Here is a 21,022-nt window from a genome sequence, read left to right as displayed (position 1 = left end):
GAATTACTAGATAATTTATAATATGTAATTTGATTAATTTATATAATGATATTTAATTGTTAAATATGCATTAATATAATTAAATTACATGCTACATGTGACATGTTGTCTGTGACAATTGACATTTGACAAAATAAAATGGATTTCCATTTTATGAAATGGACCGAAAATAAAAGGGGTATTAGAGATTGCAGGGTGTTTATTTTAATTATAAAATTAGACACCATCATAACCTACATACTAGACATGCATGCCTATGTTTTAGATAAGAGAAAAAGCAAAAAGAAAAAGTCATGCATTGGCCTTACTTCCACCTCCCAACCGGTACCACCCCACCAAAAAGAGAACAAGTTTCTCTTATATTTTTTCAATATTCATTCTTATCATATGATGATTTTCTATTCTTCGTCCTTCTCTCTAAAAGGGAACATAAATTAGTTTATGTAAAAATTTGTTCTATAATTTCTAATACATCAAAAATATATTACTAGAAGTAGTAATCCTAATATTAGAAATTAATTTAAGGTAACTAATATTATTATCTAGTTAGTAATAATATGAGTATTGTGGGATAGTCTTGGTGCAACTAAGTGGAGGTGTTCACATCATTGAACCTATGGAGTTTTGGAAGATGATCCCATGTTAGTGAGCTCAAGAACAAGCATAGGAAGGTGTCCTTGCTTGTGCCCATTTTCGTCTCATCGCCGTTGTAAGAAAACTGTTTTCTCCTAACCTTGTAATTTTATTTTGCATGCAACTAGTTCCAAGAGATAAATTAATGAGTAATTTATAAAATCTATTAAATAAGTTTAATAGGGGTTTGAAGAAACTTTCAACGACTCCCTAGTATGCGCCAAGGCAGTTTGAGGAACAGTGTCTAGCTTCGGGATTTTCTGTTATAAGCCCACCTGCCTCATCAATCTCTCCGGAAAAGTATGGACCATGAATTCCAAGTCAGGAACGCGAACTGACCGTGTCGGGTCCAAAGATGATACTCCAGTCACTGACCTAAGATGCCACCATGGCACTATCCACCTGATCAAGGGCCCACATTCACTCATCAGTTTATTTTCCCAATAATCGCATACTCGAGTGAAGTCCACCATGTGTAGCCTCGTCCTCATCGCGATTGGTCGAGAGCGGTATCCTGTCACATCAACTGGGGGCTCGATCAACCGCAACATTTCCATCAGCCAAATCTGCAAAAAAAGAGGAGACGGGAGTCAGTACCAGGAAACTGGCCGAAAAAAAAAGAAAAAAAAAACAGGCGAATAGGATAAGAAAACGGGTTCTTACCTGAAAAATAATAGGACTCCCAATATATGGATTCTCGCGGTTCGCCTTCCTGTTATCCAAGCCAAGAATGGTCTCCCCTAGAATCAAGCATGCTGGGCTCCTACACAGTTCCATTTCCTGCACTATGCCTAGAAATCGAGGGTCACCTCTCATCTCTTGGTCGACATGCCCTCGAAGGACATAGCAATGAAGAAGGCAAAATCCATAAGCTCGACGCCTCCCCACATAAGAAATAGTGGGGTCCTCCCTATTTATAAATGGATCAACAAATTCAAACATGTGGAGACCGTTTGAGGTCACAAGACGATCTACCTCAGCCTTGGACAATCCCAGCAAATCCCTAAATTTATATTTATAGCCGTGCGAGCTAGAAGGTATAACCGGCACACTTTATGGATCACATCCTCCAACCGCAACAATTTCTTCAGGAATGGGACAAATTTCGCCTCCCGGAAAGGCAAATACATGGAAATTTGGGTCCTAATATTCAAGACAAGCATCCAAAAAGGGCATCACTACCTTCAAACTTATGATTGATCCTAAATTGAAAGCACCCATGTCGTGTTTCACCACATTTCTAAAGACGGACAAGCTGGAGAAAAGACGCAGCAGTTGCTGCGCCTCTTTGAAAGATCGCAGCTCCTGCTGCGTCTCTTCCCCGGGTCCTTTTCCCCGTTTGACGGCCGTGGATCTTTCCTAATTCCGTTTTAGTTAAAATTTCCTATTCTAATTTATGTTTCCTAATCTTTACGGGTTCGCTTTTCGAGGAAAAATCGACATTTATTTTAAAATCTTTTCGGGGAATCACTTCACTCCCTCATTTCAAAATGTTTCTACTACACTTACACATTTATTTTAAATTCTTTTTTTAGGGGTAGCCCTCTCTACCGTCTAGTCGTGTAATTTTGTCTATTGCGTCATTTTGTCCATTTTCGGGCACTTTTTTTTCATTTTCGTCAATTTCGTCCAATTTCGGACACTTATTTTTCATTTTCTTTTCTTCTTTCGCGCTAATTTAGGCCTTTCAATTTTCTATGTTAATTTTTGCTATGTGATTCTCTACGTGGATTTAGGCAGCATGACGGTGTAAACCATCAAATGCCAAACCTGGTTTCCAAAGCTAACCTGCAGATGCAGCAAACACCCAGCAGCAAAGGCATACATGCCATCATATATACAACCAAAAAGAAATGTACATCAAGATAAGGGCTCTTGCCCAAAGTGACATCAAAAGAAATATACAAATGTACAACAAACAGCCGGCAAACTAGTCCTGACGACCCCTCAGCTCAGCTACCGTCGCCTCAAGGGCAGTGATCTCAGCATCTCTAGCCTCGAGCTCTCTCAGCAAGTGGGTCGTCTCCTCCTGGGACTGCGCCAGCTAACTCTCCAAGCCACGCTCCCTCTACACAGAAGAAAAGAAGTGATGTTTTACTTCCCTCCACAAAATTAGAAGTAATAAAAATAAGAGAGAGAGAACGGGCACGGAAGGTTCATACCTACCGTCTCGAGCCACTTGCAAGAGCCTCAATGGCAGTAGCTCGCAGCCGGTTGGCCATCCTCCACAGCTCCACATGCCTGGACGGTGCCACCTTTATTCAAATACAGAGAAGGTTCAAGCAAGTACATTCATATGTAATAAAGCATAAAAAGCGGTAAAAATACTTATCAAGATCGGGGAGTACGCTAACCTCTAGCGAACAAACTCAGCGTACTCCTCGCCAGGAAGAAGAAGATCGTCACCACTCACACCGGCCAGGTCAGTCGTCCTATCAGCCTCCAAAGAGTCCCTAAACATCGTCCACGGAGGATCGATGGGAATCGTAAAAGCATCGCAGGAGCAGTGCCGAGCCAAACACTCACAACAACCGAGTTGAACTCCGGGGATGGAGAACCTCAGCCACAAAGGCTGGAGCTCCAGAGTAGCTCTCCCAAGGAAGGGGTACCTACTAAGGCAGGGAAACGAGGGGTCATTCCAATGGTCGTCTCTAAGTGAAGAAAAGATAAAATTAAGATCAAAGATACTTACGATGTCTAAGCTCAGGGCGTTCATGCCCCTCCGACAAATGTCGTAAGAAGACCGCTGACTCTTCCTACGACAGACTACCCAGTCCCTCACGACGGGGTACGCCCTCGACACGTCCGCCGCCATCATGAGGGCAAAACTAGGAAAGTAGGAGTACACCCACGCCTGCAGACAAAATAATAGTAATTATAACTCATTCTCTACAAAAATGGTCTTTCATATTTTCAAAAGAGAAGAAAAATTAAAAAATGATCTTTCATATTTTGAAGAAAGGTTCATACCTCCAAGAGAAGTCCAGGACCGACAGTGGCAGGAGAAGTCCCCTTCTCCATCAAATCCGGACGAACCATGGCCCTCATGTAGCGTGTGAGGACCGCGAAGCTAAGAGTAACCCAGTCCTAAGGACCTAGGCTACTCAAGTCAGCAAGGAACGGAAGAAGCTTCGTCGATAGCCTCTCCCCCTTGTCTCTGAGGTAAATCGAAGACAAGAACCACCACAACCACAAGCGAGCCTGCTGCTCAGCAGTACAAGGCAGTGGAGGCACCATGCGTCCATCCATCCTCACCCGCGCCGGAACCCCGCCGCCGAAGTAGTCCCTGACGTAGGTACTCGGCACTAAACCAAGAACCTGGGCCGTGTTCGCAGCCAGGTTCCAGCCGATTAGACTCCTCGCTTCGGCCGTGTCTACTCTCATGGCCGTCGACGGCCACACCACCGGCTCCTCTCCATACGGCAGACCCGAGATCATGTCGTAGTCCTCCAGGGTGACCCCGATCTCTCCAAAACGCATATAGAAAGTCGAGGTCGTGTCCCAGAACCTATCAAGAAAGGCTCGAATCAGGCAAAGGTTAGCCCGAATCATCCTTTCCTTGATCTCCCTCCAGCCTCCCACCAAGGCACCGAAAGCTCCCTGCTCGATGATAGCCTACTCCTCCTCCGACAGCTTCCCGAAGGCGTCCATCAACGTCGTGTAACCAGAAAAGGACCTCATGTTCCGAGCCTCCTGTGTCAATACAAAAGAAAGCTTTCTTAAGCACATGAAAATGATAAGAAGTGAATAAATAAGGAAATGTGTAAGAAATGAACAAAGAAATGATAAGCTGAAGGCTTACCATACTCCTCGTCATCCTGTACGACAAGTGGCTCTCCGCTGCCCAAATGAGATGTATCCCATCCCATTTCTCAGCCTACTCAGGCGCCCATGCGAGCTGATGGCCGCCCCGTCCCACATTAGCCCTCCGTGGGGCCTCCTCCTCCATATCCTCCTCCATCTCCTGAATGGTAGAAGGCTCAATGTCGGTCTCCATGAAGTCTCTCCCCGATGTCGAAGGAATATCCTCTGCAAATTAAAGCAAATAAAGCAATATCAGAAGCGTTTTTAAGCATTTTCAAACATTTTAAGCGTTTAAAGGCGACATTTTTGGCCATATTTGCCCACGCTTTCCAAAGTCCAACCATACACATGGTAGTATGGGTCAAGAAGAGTCTAAGTTCGAGCCTAGTTGCGGGTTTGAGTCGAAAATTCGGCAGCATTTCTCTACAATGTCAATTATGCCATACAAAAGTGTCCCGGAGGAGCTGATACAAATGAAAAATCCGGCATGATAGAAAGTTTACCCACTACTCAAGGGTTCCAGAACACCAAGTTTCATAAAAAAATGGGCTAGTATAGGGCCATTTTCGAAGGGTTTTACGGTTTAGCAGAGAAACCGTCACATTTCGCCCTCAAATCCTTAATACTTGACGAAAATTCAAAAGGGATATATTATTGTGTTCCTAACATGGCCAATTAATCATTTCTAATGTCAATTTCATGAGGCAAATTCATTTGGGACGAAAGCCCCAAATTTTCGACATAAATGAGTGTATAAACCCTTGTTTTCGACCCAAAAATCAAGCTCAAATGCAAATTAATGCAAGTACAAGATACATACCTTGATTAGTCATGGTTTATGGCGAGATTTGATCAAGTTTTTGACGGAATTTGGTTGGGTTTTGATGAAGAAACGAAATGTTTATGTTTTGAAAATGAAAACAAAACACGACTTAGATCGGGTTTTTACCCAGACACGGACAAGCTCGGGAAAGGACGCAGCACTTTCTTCGCCTCCTCCAAAGGTCGAAGCTTTTGCTGTGCCGTTCACTCAACAAGCTTCCTCAAAATTCGTTGAAATTCATTATAAGTTCGTTATTTTTGGGTCGAGACTTCATGCGTCTCTTCCCAAACATATGGCTCCTTTTTGGGTGTTCTCTTCATCTGAATCAGTATTCTCCTCAACAGACTACAGACAACCACGACATTTTGTTTCCTAGCGAGATTTCATGATCACCAAATACAGTTTATGGGTTTCTCCTTTTTATCTGAATTTCGTTTACAACAACCCGAGCGGGTTTTCTCCTCTGCGGTACCGAGGGCACACCGTTGTCGATCGGATACCTTTTCTCCTCAATGATGCAAAGGGCGTGTCGAACCTTTATTTCCTCCTCAATGATGAAAATGGCGTGTCAAACCTTTATTCTCTCCTCATCAATGTAAAGGGCGCGTTGAACCTGTATTCTCTCCTCAGCAATACAAAGGGCGTGTCGAACCTTTATTTTCTCCTCAGCAAGGCAAAGGGCGTGTCGAACCTTTATTTTTGCCTCAGCAATGGAAAAGGGCGTGTCGAACCTTTATTTTAGTTTTCCTCAGTAATGCTAAGGACGCATCATTGTCGACCTTTATTTTCTTCCCCACGGTGCCAAGGGAGGGTCGTCGACAACTCAGATAGGGTTTCTTCTTATGGCTGACGAGCTTCCTTATGTAGTCTAATGGACTTTAAACGACCCTCCCCGATAGCCGACAGACTCTAAAATGTTCCCGACGACAGGTCCTTAGTTCAGACCTCTTGAGCCGCTTCGCGTCACCATAGTCGTCAGGTTGTAATCTTTGATTGACCTGATGGCTATACTTTGACTTTCGCCTTGTCCAAGCCTCAGTTAAAGTGGGGGCTCTGTAGATACTTTATTTCTGCACCTCCCGCCAACCACCCAGTGATGATTGGGCCGCATGTTTGATACGCGGAACAATTTTATGACAGTTCATAAGTTCATTGACAAGTGATAGCTCAAACACTCGAGTCAACTTCGTGGTCGTTACTACGCGCCGATACGGTCGTTTTGACAGTAATTAGAGTTCATTTGGAGTCCGGGTCAAAAACCGCTTCATTTTCGAAAAACCGTTTAAATGCGGAGTCGGAATATTACGGAGTGTTCTAGAATTCTCTGGATATTTATTCCTAATTAAATTTAATATTTTTAAGGAAATATCTTCCGCATATTGTGTTTCACGGAATAAGGAAGTGTATATCTACCGAAATTCCATAAAAAACGCGGAAATCTTTCTTGCTGAGAAGGAAACCTCTGGAAAATGACGTAGCAGGTGTTGCGCCTCTTCAAAGGTCGCAGTGGCTGCTACGCCTCTTCCCCAGCCCTCTTTTCATGCTTTCCAGCATATTTCTGTGATTTGTTTCCGTATCCGTGTCATTCCTAAACTCCTCCATATGTTTAGTATAAATAGAGGCCTTCGGCCTCCATATTTGGCACACAAGTGTTCCGCCCCTTCTTTCTCTCTCTTCACATTCTAGACTACGCTATTGCTGACACCTACGTGCTTGATCGATCGACAACGTAAGCTTAGATCATTCTGAGTCCTAGTCACCTTGCATAGACCGACCGATTTGACCAACTCCACTTTAATCAACTTAATCAATCAATTTATTTTAAATCCTTTAAAAAGGGCACTTTCCACGCATATTCGAGTCGAGCAATCACTAAACGATAACTTTAGTAAATCTCGTTTCGTCAAACATGTAAGTCTGAGGGTGTAAATCCCATTTTATTTATTGTACTTTTATTTTGTATCATCTAATGTAAGTTATATATCAAAAGAACGTTCAAAACCGTCTAAAAAACCATCTTTTAAAACTTTATTTATAAAACAGCGGAGGTCTGACGTCGAGAAGAAACGCAGTAGCAGCTGCGCCTCTTCGAAGAGTCGCAGCACCTGCTGCGCCTCTTCCTCGACTTTCTGCAATTTCCCCTTTTCTCTTTTTCTTCGTTTCTTTTGTTTGTTTCAGAATATAAACACGCTTTTAAGTAATCCTTTTCAAATTATAATGCTCAATTTGACATCCCTTATAATTCAATATTTGCGGGTTTTCGTCGTCTATTCAAACCCGGATTTTAAAGGTTCGATTTTCTCATATCGAGTCTGTAGAATTCGTCATTGGTACATAGTTTTCTTTGTTTGATTTCCGTTTACCAAGTTTAAGTCCGTTGTCAAAGTCTCGACCTTTATAAAACCCGACATCGTATAATAATAATTATGTAAATCGCCGTAATACTTTATTTAAATTTGTTCTCTAATCTGACTTGTGACGATATTAGTATACATAAACATGATAAAGTACTTCTACTTGAGTCTAACATCAATAATCGACCTTAAATTAGAAATGAACGATAAGAATTTCGCGATTCTTAGAATCCAACTGAAGAACAGATGCATGAAGTGTTGCGCCTCTTCCAAGGGACGCCGCAGATGCTGCGCCTGTTCTGGGTTGGCTTCTGTCCCTGAACTCTTTTTCGCTCTGACCTAGCTTCTAATTACGGTTTAAATCGACTATTAATCGTATTATCACCTCTAATCAGACGTATTTTCATATTTTTAATTTTACTTTTCTTTTATTTTCTTTTTCGAAACCTCGTTTTTTAGCGTGCTTTTGACGTAGATCAAGTAATCGTTGTAACTCTTGTAATTTTAATTATTGTAATTTATTTGTCGTAATTATTATTATGTATGATTTTATTACTTGGCATTCACATGTAATTACTCTAACGTATACTTCGACCAATTTGTTTGCTAAATTACGTGTTCACCGACATAGCCTGATTCCACGTGCTAGGATTAATCTATGTTGTTGCATTGCATGTATTACATCGACAACATATCAAATATGAACAATTTCCCTAATCATTAGTATATGCCGCTATCGAGGCGGGCGGGATTAGGTGTCTGAATTAAAGAGCTTCCTAATACGTACCCTCACCCCTTACTGCAGCTATCTTTGGACATCCGTGTCCATTGGCATCTTGAGAGTCATTCTAGACATGGAATGCTAAGGGTAACGAGTTTTAGTGTTCATGTCATTACTTTGTGTCTTGACATGACACGAGGTATTCGAACGGTTTTCAATTTTTCCACAATAAATTGGTGGCGACTCCACAAATGCAGGCTTATTCAACCTTTCACCAGTTTCAATGCCTCACAAATCGGTAACGGCCCATGATGAGCTTTGTCAAACTAAGGTTCCATGGGAGAAGTGCCGCCGCCTCGAGACCAACGCGCGGGTGGCCCATGTCCACAAGGACTCATAAGAACTCATCTCTCTCTCTCTCTCTCTCTATATATATATATATATATATATATATATATATATATATATATATATATATATATATATAGGAATGAGATCATGTGAGGATACACTATCTTTTTGAGGATTGAGGATTTCGTTACAATATCGAGAGGTTCTTCAATACAATATCACAGGTTATTCAATAAAATATCACACAATAAAACACTTGTGCAAAAAAAAAAAAAATTAGGAGTTCTCATCGGATACACTATCTTTGTAAATTTTTTTTTGGGCAAAGGTCTGATTTTTCGTGATATTGTATTGATGAACCTGTGATATTGTATTCACAAATCCTCAATCCACAAATATTTAGGAGTTCTCATCGGATCCCGACTCTCTCTTTTTCTTTCTCTCTTTCTCTCTCTCTCTCTCTATCTATCTATCTATCTATCTATCTATCTATCTATCTTTCTATCTATCTATATATATATATATATATATATATATATTCTAAAAAATAGTTTACACTTTTATTTTCTAAAAAATAAATCAACCCATGTGGATGGAGATCGTTACATTTCCTCCTCATTTTAATTTGCTTTTGATTTTTCTAATAATTGTATACTTATTCCTCTCACCTTACCATAATAATCGTATAAAAAGCAATTTCAAACTATCTACTGAGATGGAGGGGTAAATTTAAAGTTTTACCATTTATTATTGAATTGCTTTATTTTTCAAGAAAAGTGAAATAAAAATGAAATTTTTGTTTAATATTACAAAAGTATCCCCCAGTGATACTAATTTTGGATACCAACTAATGGTGCTATCTCATTTTGCATCCCGGAAAGACTAAATTGTTGTTTCTCAGCTCGTGGTAAGTGGGGCTGATCACGTTCCGGTCTAGATCGGTAAAACGAACCGGACCGGACCGTTTGGTCTAGACCGAACCCGAACCGGATTTATATAAATTCTCAGTCCACACTTTTTAAAGTTTTGGTTTTCTGTCTGATTCAATCCGATCCAAGACTCGAGTAAAACTTCATGCAAGGAGTAAATAATTTAGGTAAATCTATGTCAATATCAAAATTTTACAATTATGCAAACAAAACACGTACCATTACACAATTAGAGTGAATAATAAATGACTGATGACACCATTGACACCCATCTCGAAGAAGTCTTTGTTTAACCCGATTAAGTTAATAAGTTATTGTATTGTTGTCTTCAAATTTGGCATGACAAATCCCTTTATAAAAAGAAAGTTTGAGTTAAAGGTTGACAGTAAAGGGCAGCTTTACCATGACAGACGACTATTTACTGATAGGTTTTGTTTTGTTTTGTTTTGTTTATTCAGGTATATTCCCTACTTTTAACCCTATTCTTTTGGACTTATTTAAATAAATTTAACTTAACTTAACTTATAAAAACTCAAATTTTTTCAACTTAATTTAATTTTGCTAAATTGAACTTAATCTTGCCAAACTTTTCTGAACATAATTTTGCTGAATTTAACTAATTTTTATTTTTTTTAGGAAAATTTAACTAACTTATAGGAGCTAAATTTACTTATAGGAGCTAAACTTTTCATAACTTAACTTAATTTTGCTAAAGTAAACATAAAAGGTGACTTTCCAAAACAAGAGGGCCTCATATAGATAGCAGCTTGTCTCATTGAAGACGGGCACTATCCGTCACAAGCTGAAGACGGATAGTGCCCTCTCATAATATCACAAGTAGGAGGGCAAGTGAGGTGCTCCATTTCATTTCCACTTAATTTGCCACTTGCATATTGTGAGAGACACTATCTGTCTTCAGCTTGCATATTGTAAGAGACACTATCCGTCTTCAGCTTGTGACGGATAGTGTCCATTTTTAATGAGAATTTGTGTATAGATTTTTACTTTTCTAGTTCTCTCTTTCGTAGGGTAGGTTTATTATCCATGTGTATTAAAAAGAAATGATTAAAACAAAAAATGTACAAGTATTTGTTTTCGAAAGACAAGTATGTATTTGTTAGAAAATAACTAGTGCAAATTTTGCTGTAACTTATTTAACTTTTATATGCTTGCGTGTAATTTCTGGTAAATACAAGTTAAGCGAGATTTCACGTAAGAAAATAATAAAAACTTAGTAATAATTTATAAACTAGTCTATTATTCATAATTTTTCAAAGTGGGAGAAATTAGGGATGGGGAAAACCGGATATCCGTTCCAGATTTCAAAATCGAATCGAATATCCGATTTTAAAATTATAAACTTTGATGATCCAGATCAGATCCGAATAATTCGGATATCTGGATATCCGTTTCGAAAATCCGGATATCCGAATTTGAAGATACGGATTCGATCCGGTGTGAAGGCAGAAAAGAGTATGCCTCTGCTTGGTATTGCCAGTCTCAAAAAGACAATTTGATCCATATCGCATTTTTCACACCACTTAAAAAATGATCTGTCTACTTAATACTCGCTCCAATTTCATTTATTGTTCCTCTTTTCCTTTCCATCCATTTTCCTTATTGTTCCCTCTTTCCTTTTTTGGACAACTTTGTGTGGTCCAAAATCAATTTGATGTGGGGTCATGTGTATTGTGTGGTCCAAATTGGTTCCCTTATTTCTTATGCCAAAAAGAAAGGGGAACAATAAATAAAATTGGAGGAAGTACATGATAACAATAACGTCATCGATATAATTTCATAGTTTACAAGTCGTAAAACTGCAAAGGTTTAGATGATAACACTAAAATATCAAAGGAGCATCAATCATTAGATTATACTCCCTCCAATTCAATCCAAACTACCCATTTGATTTTTTACGGTCTATGAGACGACACTTTGACCACGTTTTTCTTCATTTATATATATTTTTTTTTTCGAAATTATAATTTTGCGAAACTTGTTTTTATAACGAACATAAATATGCAAATTTTACGTATAAATTTTTAAAATTTGACTCAATAAAATCGATGTCAATATTTAACAAGGTTGACTTTAAAAATTAAATGGGTAGTTTGAATTGAATTGGAAGGAGTACTACTAGATTAGAGACGATACAATTTAGTAGATTAGATGGGCCAGATGAGATTAGGGTGTACCGGTGTAGGTTTGTCATTTTGTATTATTGTGTATCCTGTGTAACACAAAATCTCATTATAGACGGCACATATCCGTCTATAACTAAAGACGGGCTAAATACAATACCACATTCCTAATAGGACAAACAATAAGTGGAGTGGTGGGGCAAAAAATGTCACCACTTTCAAGTTATTTGACCCGTCTTTAGTTATAGACGGATATATCCGTCTATAGCAAGACTAACTGCCTATGTAATTGTCTCAATCAATTTTTTTTTTTTAAGGGAAACTGCATATCATTAATTAGGAATAGCAAAAGAGTCCACGACAACAAACGGTTCTACACGCTCCGGAATCGAACCAACCCAATATCGCGTTGAGAAGTCAAGCGGTACTAGGTGGGCCAATTCGTGCGCTACAACATTTCCATCTCGACGAGTGAAATTAAAGGAAATATAACTAAAGGATCTAGCTAAATCCAAGACCTTTTTCCCAGCCCGACCAAAGTAATTATTCGGGAAGGACTTCGACTTAAGCATGGTAATCAGCGTCAGACAATCCGACTCAAGGACGACATTATCCAACCCCATCTGTTTAGCCGTCAGCAACCCAAACTCCGCGGCCATAGCTTCTGCAACTTCAGGACACCATTTATCACGCACCTGTTGAACCCCCATACGCTCCACCTTCCCCTGGTAATCGCGAACAACCATCCCCAAACCACACCCCGCATCACCGAACACAGCCGCATCAACATTCAACTTCCATTGCCCGTTTCTCGGAGGTATCCAGGCCACCCTTTCATGCTGTACCAGACGACTTGAAACCTCAGATGGTTGGACCTGTTTCCAGGCTACCCAAAAGCTCAGAGCTTTCTCAACAAAAAACATAGGTTCCGTGCGCAAGTCCCCATGATAAGCCGCGTTTCGATAATTCCAACTCGCCCATAACAAGACCAAGCTTTTACAGGCTTCCTCTCCCCTATGGCACTTCAGAACACGCTGCTCCACCCACGCAACAAGGGAACACCCCACCCCCTCCTCGGTGACCATCTCCTCCAATCCACCCTTTTCCCATAAATTCAAAGCAAATGGGCAACCCAACAAAGCATGAGTTTCAGTTTCAATATCCCTCAAGCATCGCTGGCATGTCGGGTCAGCTTCTGAGACCCATTTTTGTACATTGAGGCCACAGGGAAGCGCACCCTTACATGCTCTCCAGATGAAGCTTAGAATATTTGGCGGCAGTTTTGTTCTCCAAATTTTCGTCCATATATCAGAATTCGAGCTAGCCTCCCCACCACCGGTCTCTAAGCGTTTTTGCTCACGAATAAAATGATATCCCGATTTCACAGTGTAGATACCATTCTTTGTGTGCGCCCATGCTAGAGTATCAGCCTCATGAATAGAACACAGGGGAATTTTCATAATCTCCCGGACTTCGAACTCATATAAAAACTGACGGAGTAAATCCTCATTCCACTTACATGGCTGTCCAATAAACCAATCCGCTACCACACTATTAACCATACCAGTCATCGGAGAAAGCAGTCGAGCATTGGAATCCGAGGAACACCATCGATCCCGCCATAATTGAATCCGCTGTCCATTCCCAAGAATCCATTTGCTGCCACTTTTGAAAACAGGGAGAGCTTCCATTAGACTTCGCCACACAAAGGACGGGTGATGCCCCAAAGAAGCATCAAGAATGTCACCAGTCGGGTAATATCGAGCAGCCAAAACACGCGCAACAAGGGAATTGGTTCTTTCGTAAAGCCTCCATAATTGTTTGGTGAGCATAGCCAAGTTGAAAGACTCGAAGTGACGGTAGCCTAAGCCCCCATCCCTTTTCGAACGACACATTTTCTCCCAAGAAATCCAATAAATTTGTCTTCGCTCCCCACTATGACCCCACCAAAAACGAGCCAAATCCCCCTCTATTTTAGCACAAAAGGTAGACGGAAACTTAAACAAACCCATATGATAGGTGGGAATCGATTGGGAATAGCCTTTATGAGGATTTCCCTACCCGAATATGAGAGTAATTTTTCTTTCCACCCCTTTAATTTCTTCCAAATTCGTTCTTTGATGGGATTAAAAGCCATCGTCTTGTTACGGCCTACAATAGCCGGAATACCCAGGTATTTACCCGGTTGTGGAACAACAGCAGCATCGAGAATTTCCAGTACTGCAGTTCGGGTTACATCATCGGTGCTAGGACTGAAAAAGAGCTCGGATTTTTGCAAATTTAATCTTTGACCCGACGCATCCTGATACAAATCGAGTACAACAGCAATAGATTCCACATTCTTCTTGTCAGCTCGACATAAAATGAGGTAGTCATCCGCAAAGAATAAATGCGAGATACTCGGGGCACCCCGCTCAATCAATTGTTATTATTGGCCTTATACACGTTTGTCTATGCTCATTTTATTTCATAAATATTTTTACTTACATAAATGTGAAAATTATAAAATTTGTATATTCTTAACATACTCATTAAGACGAATCAAACAAGATCACTTATGATTATATTTTGTGTTATATATTGGAAATTAATTTAAGGATTATCTTCCTTTATGAATAGTATCCAAAAAGCAAATGGATCTTCTCCATTTCCTTTCTCTCCATTTCCTCTCACAATCTCCTTAAACAATAATTTCCTCTTTCAATCTCATTTTCCTTTATTTTTATGCGTAAATTTAGAACCGTTAGATGTTGTCAATAGGCGATTCGGGCCATTAATAAGTACTTGCCTCTCCATTTCTTTTGAGAAAATGGAGAGAAAATGGCCTCTGTGTGTTGTGGCTCTCCTTTTGGGTCCATTCAAGTCCACTCTTCCCGTTACTTTTTATTAGTATAAGTCCCTCTAATGGATCAAAGTGGAATTAAATATTAGTATAAGTACATGGTACTAGGTCATAAGACTCATAACAATGACATTTTGTATAAATAGACAAAATCAATGACAATAAGTATGTCCTAAAAATGTTCTGAAAAGGATAAAAGGAGAAAAGTATATTTAAAAGGACCGAAAAAAATAGAAGATTGAATTTAAATGGAGGAAGTACAATTAATTTCCTAAAAATACAAGATCAATGTGTTTTCTTTTGAAAGTAGGTCGAAGGAAAATAAATATTTGATAGGAAATATAGGATATGTCGAGATATCGACATCAACTAATTAGGGAATATGGTATATTACAATATATCATATAAAATAAAGGAAGATATTGAGGAATAATATAATGTAGGATATTCAAGAATATTCTAGAATAAGGTTTAGATACGGGTCTCTATAAATTCCGAGTCTATTGTATTTGTGAGCCATCATCAAATTATCATTCAATAATACAAACATTTTATGCATTACTCTCTTCTAAAATTTATCATGGTATCAGAGCCTCACGGTTCTTGAGCCCTAAAAACAATTCCGCTGCCCTGCCGGTGGACTTATAAATTATCATGTCCACCGGCGGGATTTTGGTACGATATGATATGGAATAATATTATAGAAAATAGAAGTAAATTTAAAAAAAAATGTTGGGAAATCACGCTTGTGAGTGGTTTGTTTGCTTGCATATTTGTGTACATGGTGTACACATATGCCGTAAGATATCATCAAATTTCATGCGATGATGGAATGGGTTTTGCGATTTCCCTTCATATTCATATATATTAAAAAAAAAAAATATTCACCCTTCCTGCCTTGTTCTTTGAAATTTGATTTACAAAGTCTTCTACTTCTATACTTGATTAAACGTCAACAACTTCGTACAAGGTGGTACAAAAACTGACTGGCGAGTTACGCAACCGTAATCACCATGATGGTGGTCTAAATTTATTTGGAGTTCGAAAAACTTTGCGTTCTCCAAATATTGAATTTGACAGATAATTTTCCGTTTTTCTAAAATTTGTTTAGGTCCGATTAGTGTTCCTAACAAATTATTTGATATTCGACAAGTTCGAAAAATTTAAGTTCTTGTTCGAAAAAATTTTTCGATGAGTTTATACTCGTTTATCTTACCAACCTTGCGTAAATGAGACGGATGATGAAGATGGAGAAGTTGATGAAGATTTTATTATTTTTGTGCAAACTCATGGAAATTTTAACAAATTACCATGAGTTTGAGGAGGGATGATAGGAAATATAGGATATGTCGAGATATCGACATCAACTAATTAGGGAATATGGTATATTACAATATATCATATAAAATAAAGGAAGATATTGAGGAATAATATAATGTAGAATATTCAAGAATATTCTAGAATTAGGTTTAGATACGGGTCTCTATAAATTCCGAGTCTATTATATTTGTGAGCCATCATCAAATTATCATTCAATAATACAAACATTTTATGCATTACTCTCTTCTAAAACTTATCAATATTGTAAAACATAAAAATTCTGCAATTCTTACGAAATTCAAACGTGAGTGGATATAGAAAGAAGCACGACTTAATAAAAGTTTCACTTACTTCTAAAAGGTATGATGAAGAATTGTAGAAACAAGGTGGTGTTGTCTTACAAAGTTAAACTTGAAAGGTATGATGGTACATAAAATATTTATAAGTTACTATGGATATGACAAAAGTTGCATGGGATCTGATATTGTTTCAAGCAACATATAAAAAGTTTACCATCCAATTTGGCACGCCAACATGGTGAAGGGAAACAAAAAGGAAGTGCCAAGTTTGCTCAATTGATCTTTACATACGTCGCAGAAAAAGTAAACCTTTGATCGAGTCTCATGGCATTTTCTTATGGAGGTAATGCGTCAAATGCGGTTCCCTTGAGTATGGCGCAGTCTCATCTGGGAATGTATATCAACCGTTTCTTATCGAATTCTTATAAATGGAGAACCATCTTCCTCTTTCACGCCGACATGTGGACTTCGACATGGTGATCCGTTATCCCCGTATCTCTTTATTATGTGAATGGAATTTTTATCTCGTCAACTCTCTCAGGCCGAGAAAAAGGACATGCTTACGGGATTAAAAATATCGCGCTATGCTCCAACTTTTTCACACTTGTTCTATGCGGACGACGCAGTACTCTGCTTTAAAGCCACACCCGAATCCTTTGAGGTTTTAAGGGATCTTTTCAAGGAATTTGAATCTGCTTCGGGGCAAATGATTAATCTCAACAAGTCATTTATCAAGTTCAGCCCAAATGCCCCCACAGATTTTAAATCACATTTAAGATCTATCCTTAAGATGAAGAGCTCCTCTTCATTCGGTACCTACTTGGGTGTTACTGTCGACATTCCACGGAATCGTTCCCAGGTTTTCCATCCTATTATTGACAAACTGACAACTCGTATTACATCGTGGTCTTCACTGCATCTTAGCCAACCATGTAAGCTTCTTGTCATTTCTGCCATCTTGTTTGCCTCCCTTAATCACTTGATTGCAGCTCTTCCGTTTCCTCTTGGAATTTGTCGGAAAATTGATTCTTTAATTGCTGCTTTCTGGGGCGCCATGATTGGAAACGACATTCTATACATTGGCTCAAGCGCGAGACTTTACATGCATCTAAAGATAACGGGGGTCTAGGAATTAAAAACACCCTCCTTTTGAGTCAAGCGTTGCTCGTTAAAAATTACTGGCGTTTACAGACGCATCCTACAGGTTTGCTTACAAAGTACTTAATTCCTAAATATGGTCATGATCTACCAATCCCTACAATCAGATCGCGTGTGTCGCAACCATCTTTTCTTTGGTCTGGTATTTGTCGTGCGGTGGATGCAATTTGATCGACTATTTGCTGGAAAATTGGAAACGAAAAAAAGATAAACTTGTTTGCAAGCCGCTGGGTGCAGGGTGCATTCCTCTTCGACGTGTAACAACTGACACGGAACCCACTCCTGATTTATCTGATTTGCTCCTTCCCTCCGGTGACTGGAACACAGCTGTTATTTTCCGTCTGTTTGATCCTTCCACTGCTAAGTTAATTATAGCAATGGAACCTCCACTCCCTGGTATTGACGACTTCCTCTATTGGAAGTTTATAGAAGATGGTAACTACTCAATCAAGACGGTCTATTTGTACCTTTGGCATAAATCTTTTGGTATGTCTTCTTCATCTTTGTTGACTAGTTTTCCATGGTCATGCATTTGGCAACTCCCGGGTTCAACTAAGTTTTCACTGTTATTTTGGTGGCTCGCTCACAATATTATGCCAATCTCGACTAACCTGAATGAACTTGGTGTGCCTATCAGTCTAGTTTGTCATTTATGCGATTCTTCAGCTGAAACTACGGACCATCTATTCCGATCTTGCACCATTGCTCAGCATGTGTGGCAATCTTCCGCTCTTGGTATTAGCTCACAAGCAAATGCTGCGATATCTTTTACTCGATGGCTTGCTGATTTGGTTTCTTATCTTTCCCATCAGTCATCAGGTTCTTATAATCCTCTTCTTTACTTCGGATGTGTCCTGCAAGCTATTTGGTCTGTCCGAAATTCCGTAGTTTTCCACCAGTGTCATGTGGACTCTTTGCGAATATGTCAGCTTGCCGATCATCTCTTTTCTTCACATCAAAAATTTCCGGAAACATGGCGCAGCTTAACTGGTTCCACTTCCCTGGTACCAAATCCTATACCGACATTATTCCCTCCAAAAAGCACCTCTGAAGCATTTTGTTTCTATGTGTTGGTCGATAAGTTGAATTCGAATAACTGCTACTATGCCTCCATCTCGAATTCTCTCACTGGAGGAAATCATCTGACCTTTATCAAAGCTTCATCTACTCTGGCGGCATCCACAAGAGCTCTACTGATTACAATGCGTCGTGCCCAATCAGCGGGCTATACCTCTGTCTCTTTTTCCATTTCATGTCGAAAATTATCAGTAGTTCTGGCACAGCTATTGCCAGTACCAATATGTGGGCGGAATTCAGTTCATGAAATTCGCCACCTTTTTGTCATTTACCCTTTCTGGTATGTTAGTTTGGCTACAGGTGAACATCTTCATGTATTTGTACTAGTTGTCTTTCATAATATAATCGGTTTATTGTTGTCTCAAAAAAAAAAAGAAAAAAAAAAGTAAACATTTACGTATTTTATTTATTTGACTAATGTTTTTCCTACTCCCTCTTATTTTATTTGTTATTCCCCTTTCTCTTTGACACAAAAATTAAGAGAATTAATTTAGACTACAAAATATATAAGACCCCACATCAAATTGATTTTGAACCATATAAAGTTAATACAAAAAAAGAAAAAATGGGACAAAACTAAATTAAAATTGAATGAAAAGAAAAGAACAACAACAAATGAAATAGGAGGGAGTATTACATATTTATTATACTAGTTTTGTTGTCTAGTATCATCTTTATATTTCCTTCTAATTGTCAATTTTGTATGAAATAGAACTGTGTTGACTTGCACTACAAGAATTTCGTGCACGGGCGACTATTTTTAGCGACGACCAAGCATAGTCGCCTCGTGACGACGACGACACCACCAACAACCACACTACCACCAACAACGGATCTTACCGCCACCGCCGTCCGACGACACCACCAACAACCACACTACTCTTCTTTCTTTTCATTTCCTTTGTTATTTGAAGGTATGTTAAATTTCAATTTATTAGTTTAATTTGTGTATTGTTTGTTTAATTTGTGATTGTAGTTAGTTTTTTTGATGTTATTATGATGTTTATGTATACTTATGTTATACTTACTTTGTTTTTAATTGTTAACTAGTTAGGGTTTGTGTAAATTAATAATTAGGGTGAATATGAATAAGAGTTTTTTTGTTAAATTTTTAATATTATTTGAATTAGGGTTGTAATTGACAATGTATTGGTGATTTTGATGATGTTAGTATACTCAATTGACAAAAATTAGTACAGTTTTAGTATTGTATACTGTTTGTAGTGTATAATTAAGGTTAATCAAATGTTAGTATTGTTGAATTTACCAAATTAATATAATGTTAAGTATAATTTTGTATTGTGTAATGTTAATATTGTTGAAGGTGGTAAATTATTATAACGTTAGTATGATATTAGTTTATTCATTTGTTAGTCTTGTTTGGAATATTTTTTAGTAGAAGGTGGTAAACTAAGCAGTATAATGTTGTATGATTTATTGTTATAAATTGTTGTTTGGAATACTTTTTAGATTAAAACGAAGAGATCGGAACACAAATGGATGTACGAAGATAGAGTAGATAAGAGGAAACGTCCAATCGGTAGATTTGTAAAGGGGGTTCGTGAGTTTATTGAGTTTGCTAAACAACAACATGAATATGATTTGGTAGAATATAAACTTAGGTGTTCTTTTGCTAAATGCAAATACTTGAAATATTTACATCACATTGAGATAGAAAAACATCTTTATACAAATGGGTTTTGTCCAAATTTTTATAATTGGATTTGTCATGGAGAATCATATTCTCCAATTGTCGAGCAACCTCAAATCAAACAAAATGAGAACCCATATAGAGATATGGTATTTGATGCTTTGGAGTTTACTACTTTTAATTATAATGTCAACCACGAACCTATCATTGAACAAGAACCACACCCACAAGCAAAAACCTTTTTTGAAATGTTAAAGGCTTCAGAAAAACCCTTATATGAAGGGAGTAGAATGTCATTGTTACAAGCCGCCTCTAGGATAGTAACCTGGAAATGTGAGTTTAATATGCCATATAATGCCGTTGATGGTATTGCGTCTTCGGTTGAGGATGTTATCCCCGATAATAACGTAATGACCCGAAGTTTCTATAGTACCAAAAAAGTTGTTAAAGGCCTTCAGCTTCCACATCAAAAGGTTGATGCATGTCCCAAAGGATGTATGCTCTGTTGGAAAGATGATGCTTTGCTTGACAAGTGCAAAAAATGTCAAAGGGGTAGATATGAAGAGAAAAGGCAAGAAGGGTAATAAGAGGGGTGAAAAGAGTAAGAAACCAATATCACCAAACCAATTAATTTATTTTCCTCTTGCTTCAAGGGTTCAAAGAATGTATGCAACAAAAAACATTGCCGAACAAATGAGATGGCACAAAAAAAATCCTCGTACACCGGGATGGATGTGTCATCCGAGTCATGGAGAGGAATGGAAGCATTTTGATAAGATTTATCCTGATTTTACCGAGGAACCCCACAATGTGCGACTTGGCTTGTGTACAGATGAATTTCCCCTTTCAGCCAATTTGGTAAACCTTACTCGTGTTGGCTCGTAATGATTATGCCATACAACTTACCACCTTGGTTATG

The 21,022-nt window shown here is 38.6% G+C and overlaps 1 protein-coding gene across 1 annotated transcript; it reads left to right on the top strand.

Annotated features, from left to right (window-relative positions):
* Positions 1-16,728: 16,728 nt before the first annotated feature.
* Positions 16,729-19,783, top strand: LOC141637255 (uncharacterized). Its single transcript, XM_074446819.1, has 3 exons — positions 16,729-17,340; positions 17,483-18,732; positions 19,777-19,783. Exons 1-3 carry the CDS (start codon positions 16,729-16,731, stop codon positions 19,781-19,783), a joined length of 1,869 nt encoding a protein of 622 aa, XP_074302920.1.
* The last annotated feature ends 1,239 nt before the right edge of the window (positions 19,784-21,022 follow it).

Source organism: Silene latifolia, unplaced genomic scaffold, assembly GCF_048544455.1.
Source record: "Silene latifolia isolate original U9 population unplaced genomic scaffold, ASM4854445v1 chrun_scaffold_16, whole genome shotgun sequence".
In the NCBI taxonomy this organism is placed as follows: domain Eukaryota; kingdom Viridiplantae; phylum Streptophyta; class Magnoliopsida; order Caryophyllales; family Caryophyllaceae; genus Silene; species Silene latifolia.
This window is presented reverse-complemented; position numbering and strand designations above follow the sequence as displayed.

Excerpts from the sequence above, each read along its gene's own strand:
- LOC141637255 (XM_074446819.1), top strand. The coding sequence starts at position 16,729 with ATGGAATTTTTATCTCGTCAACTCTCTCAGGCCGAGAAAAAGGACATG. Across the intron at positions 17,341-17,482 it reads TGCATCTAAAGATAACGGGG|ATCGCGTGTGTCGCAACCAT; the intron begins GTCTAGGAATTA and ends CCCTACAATCAG.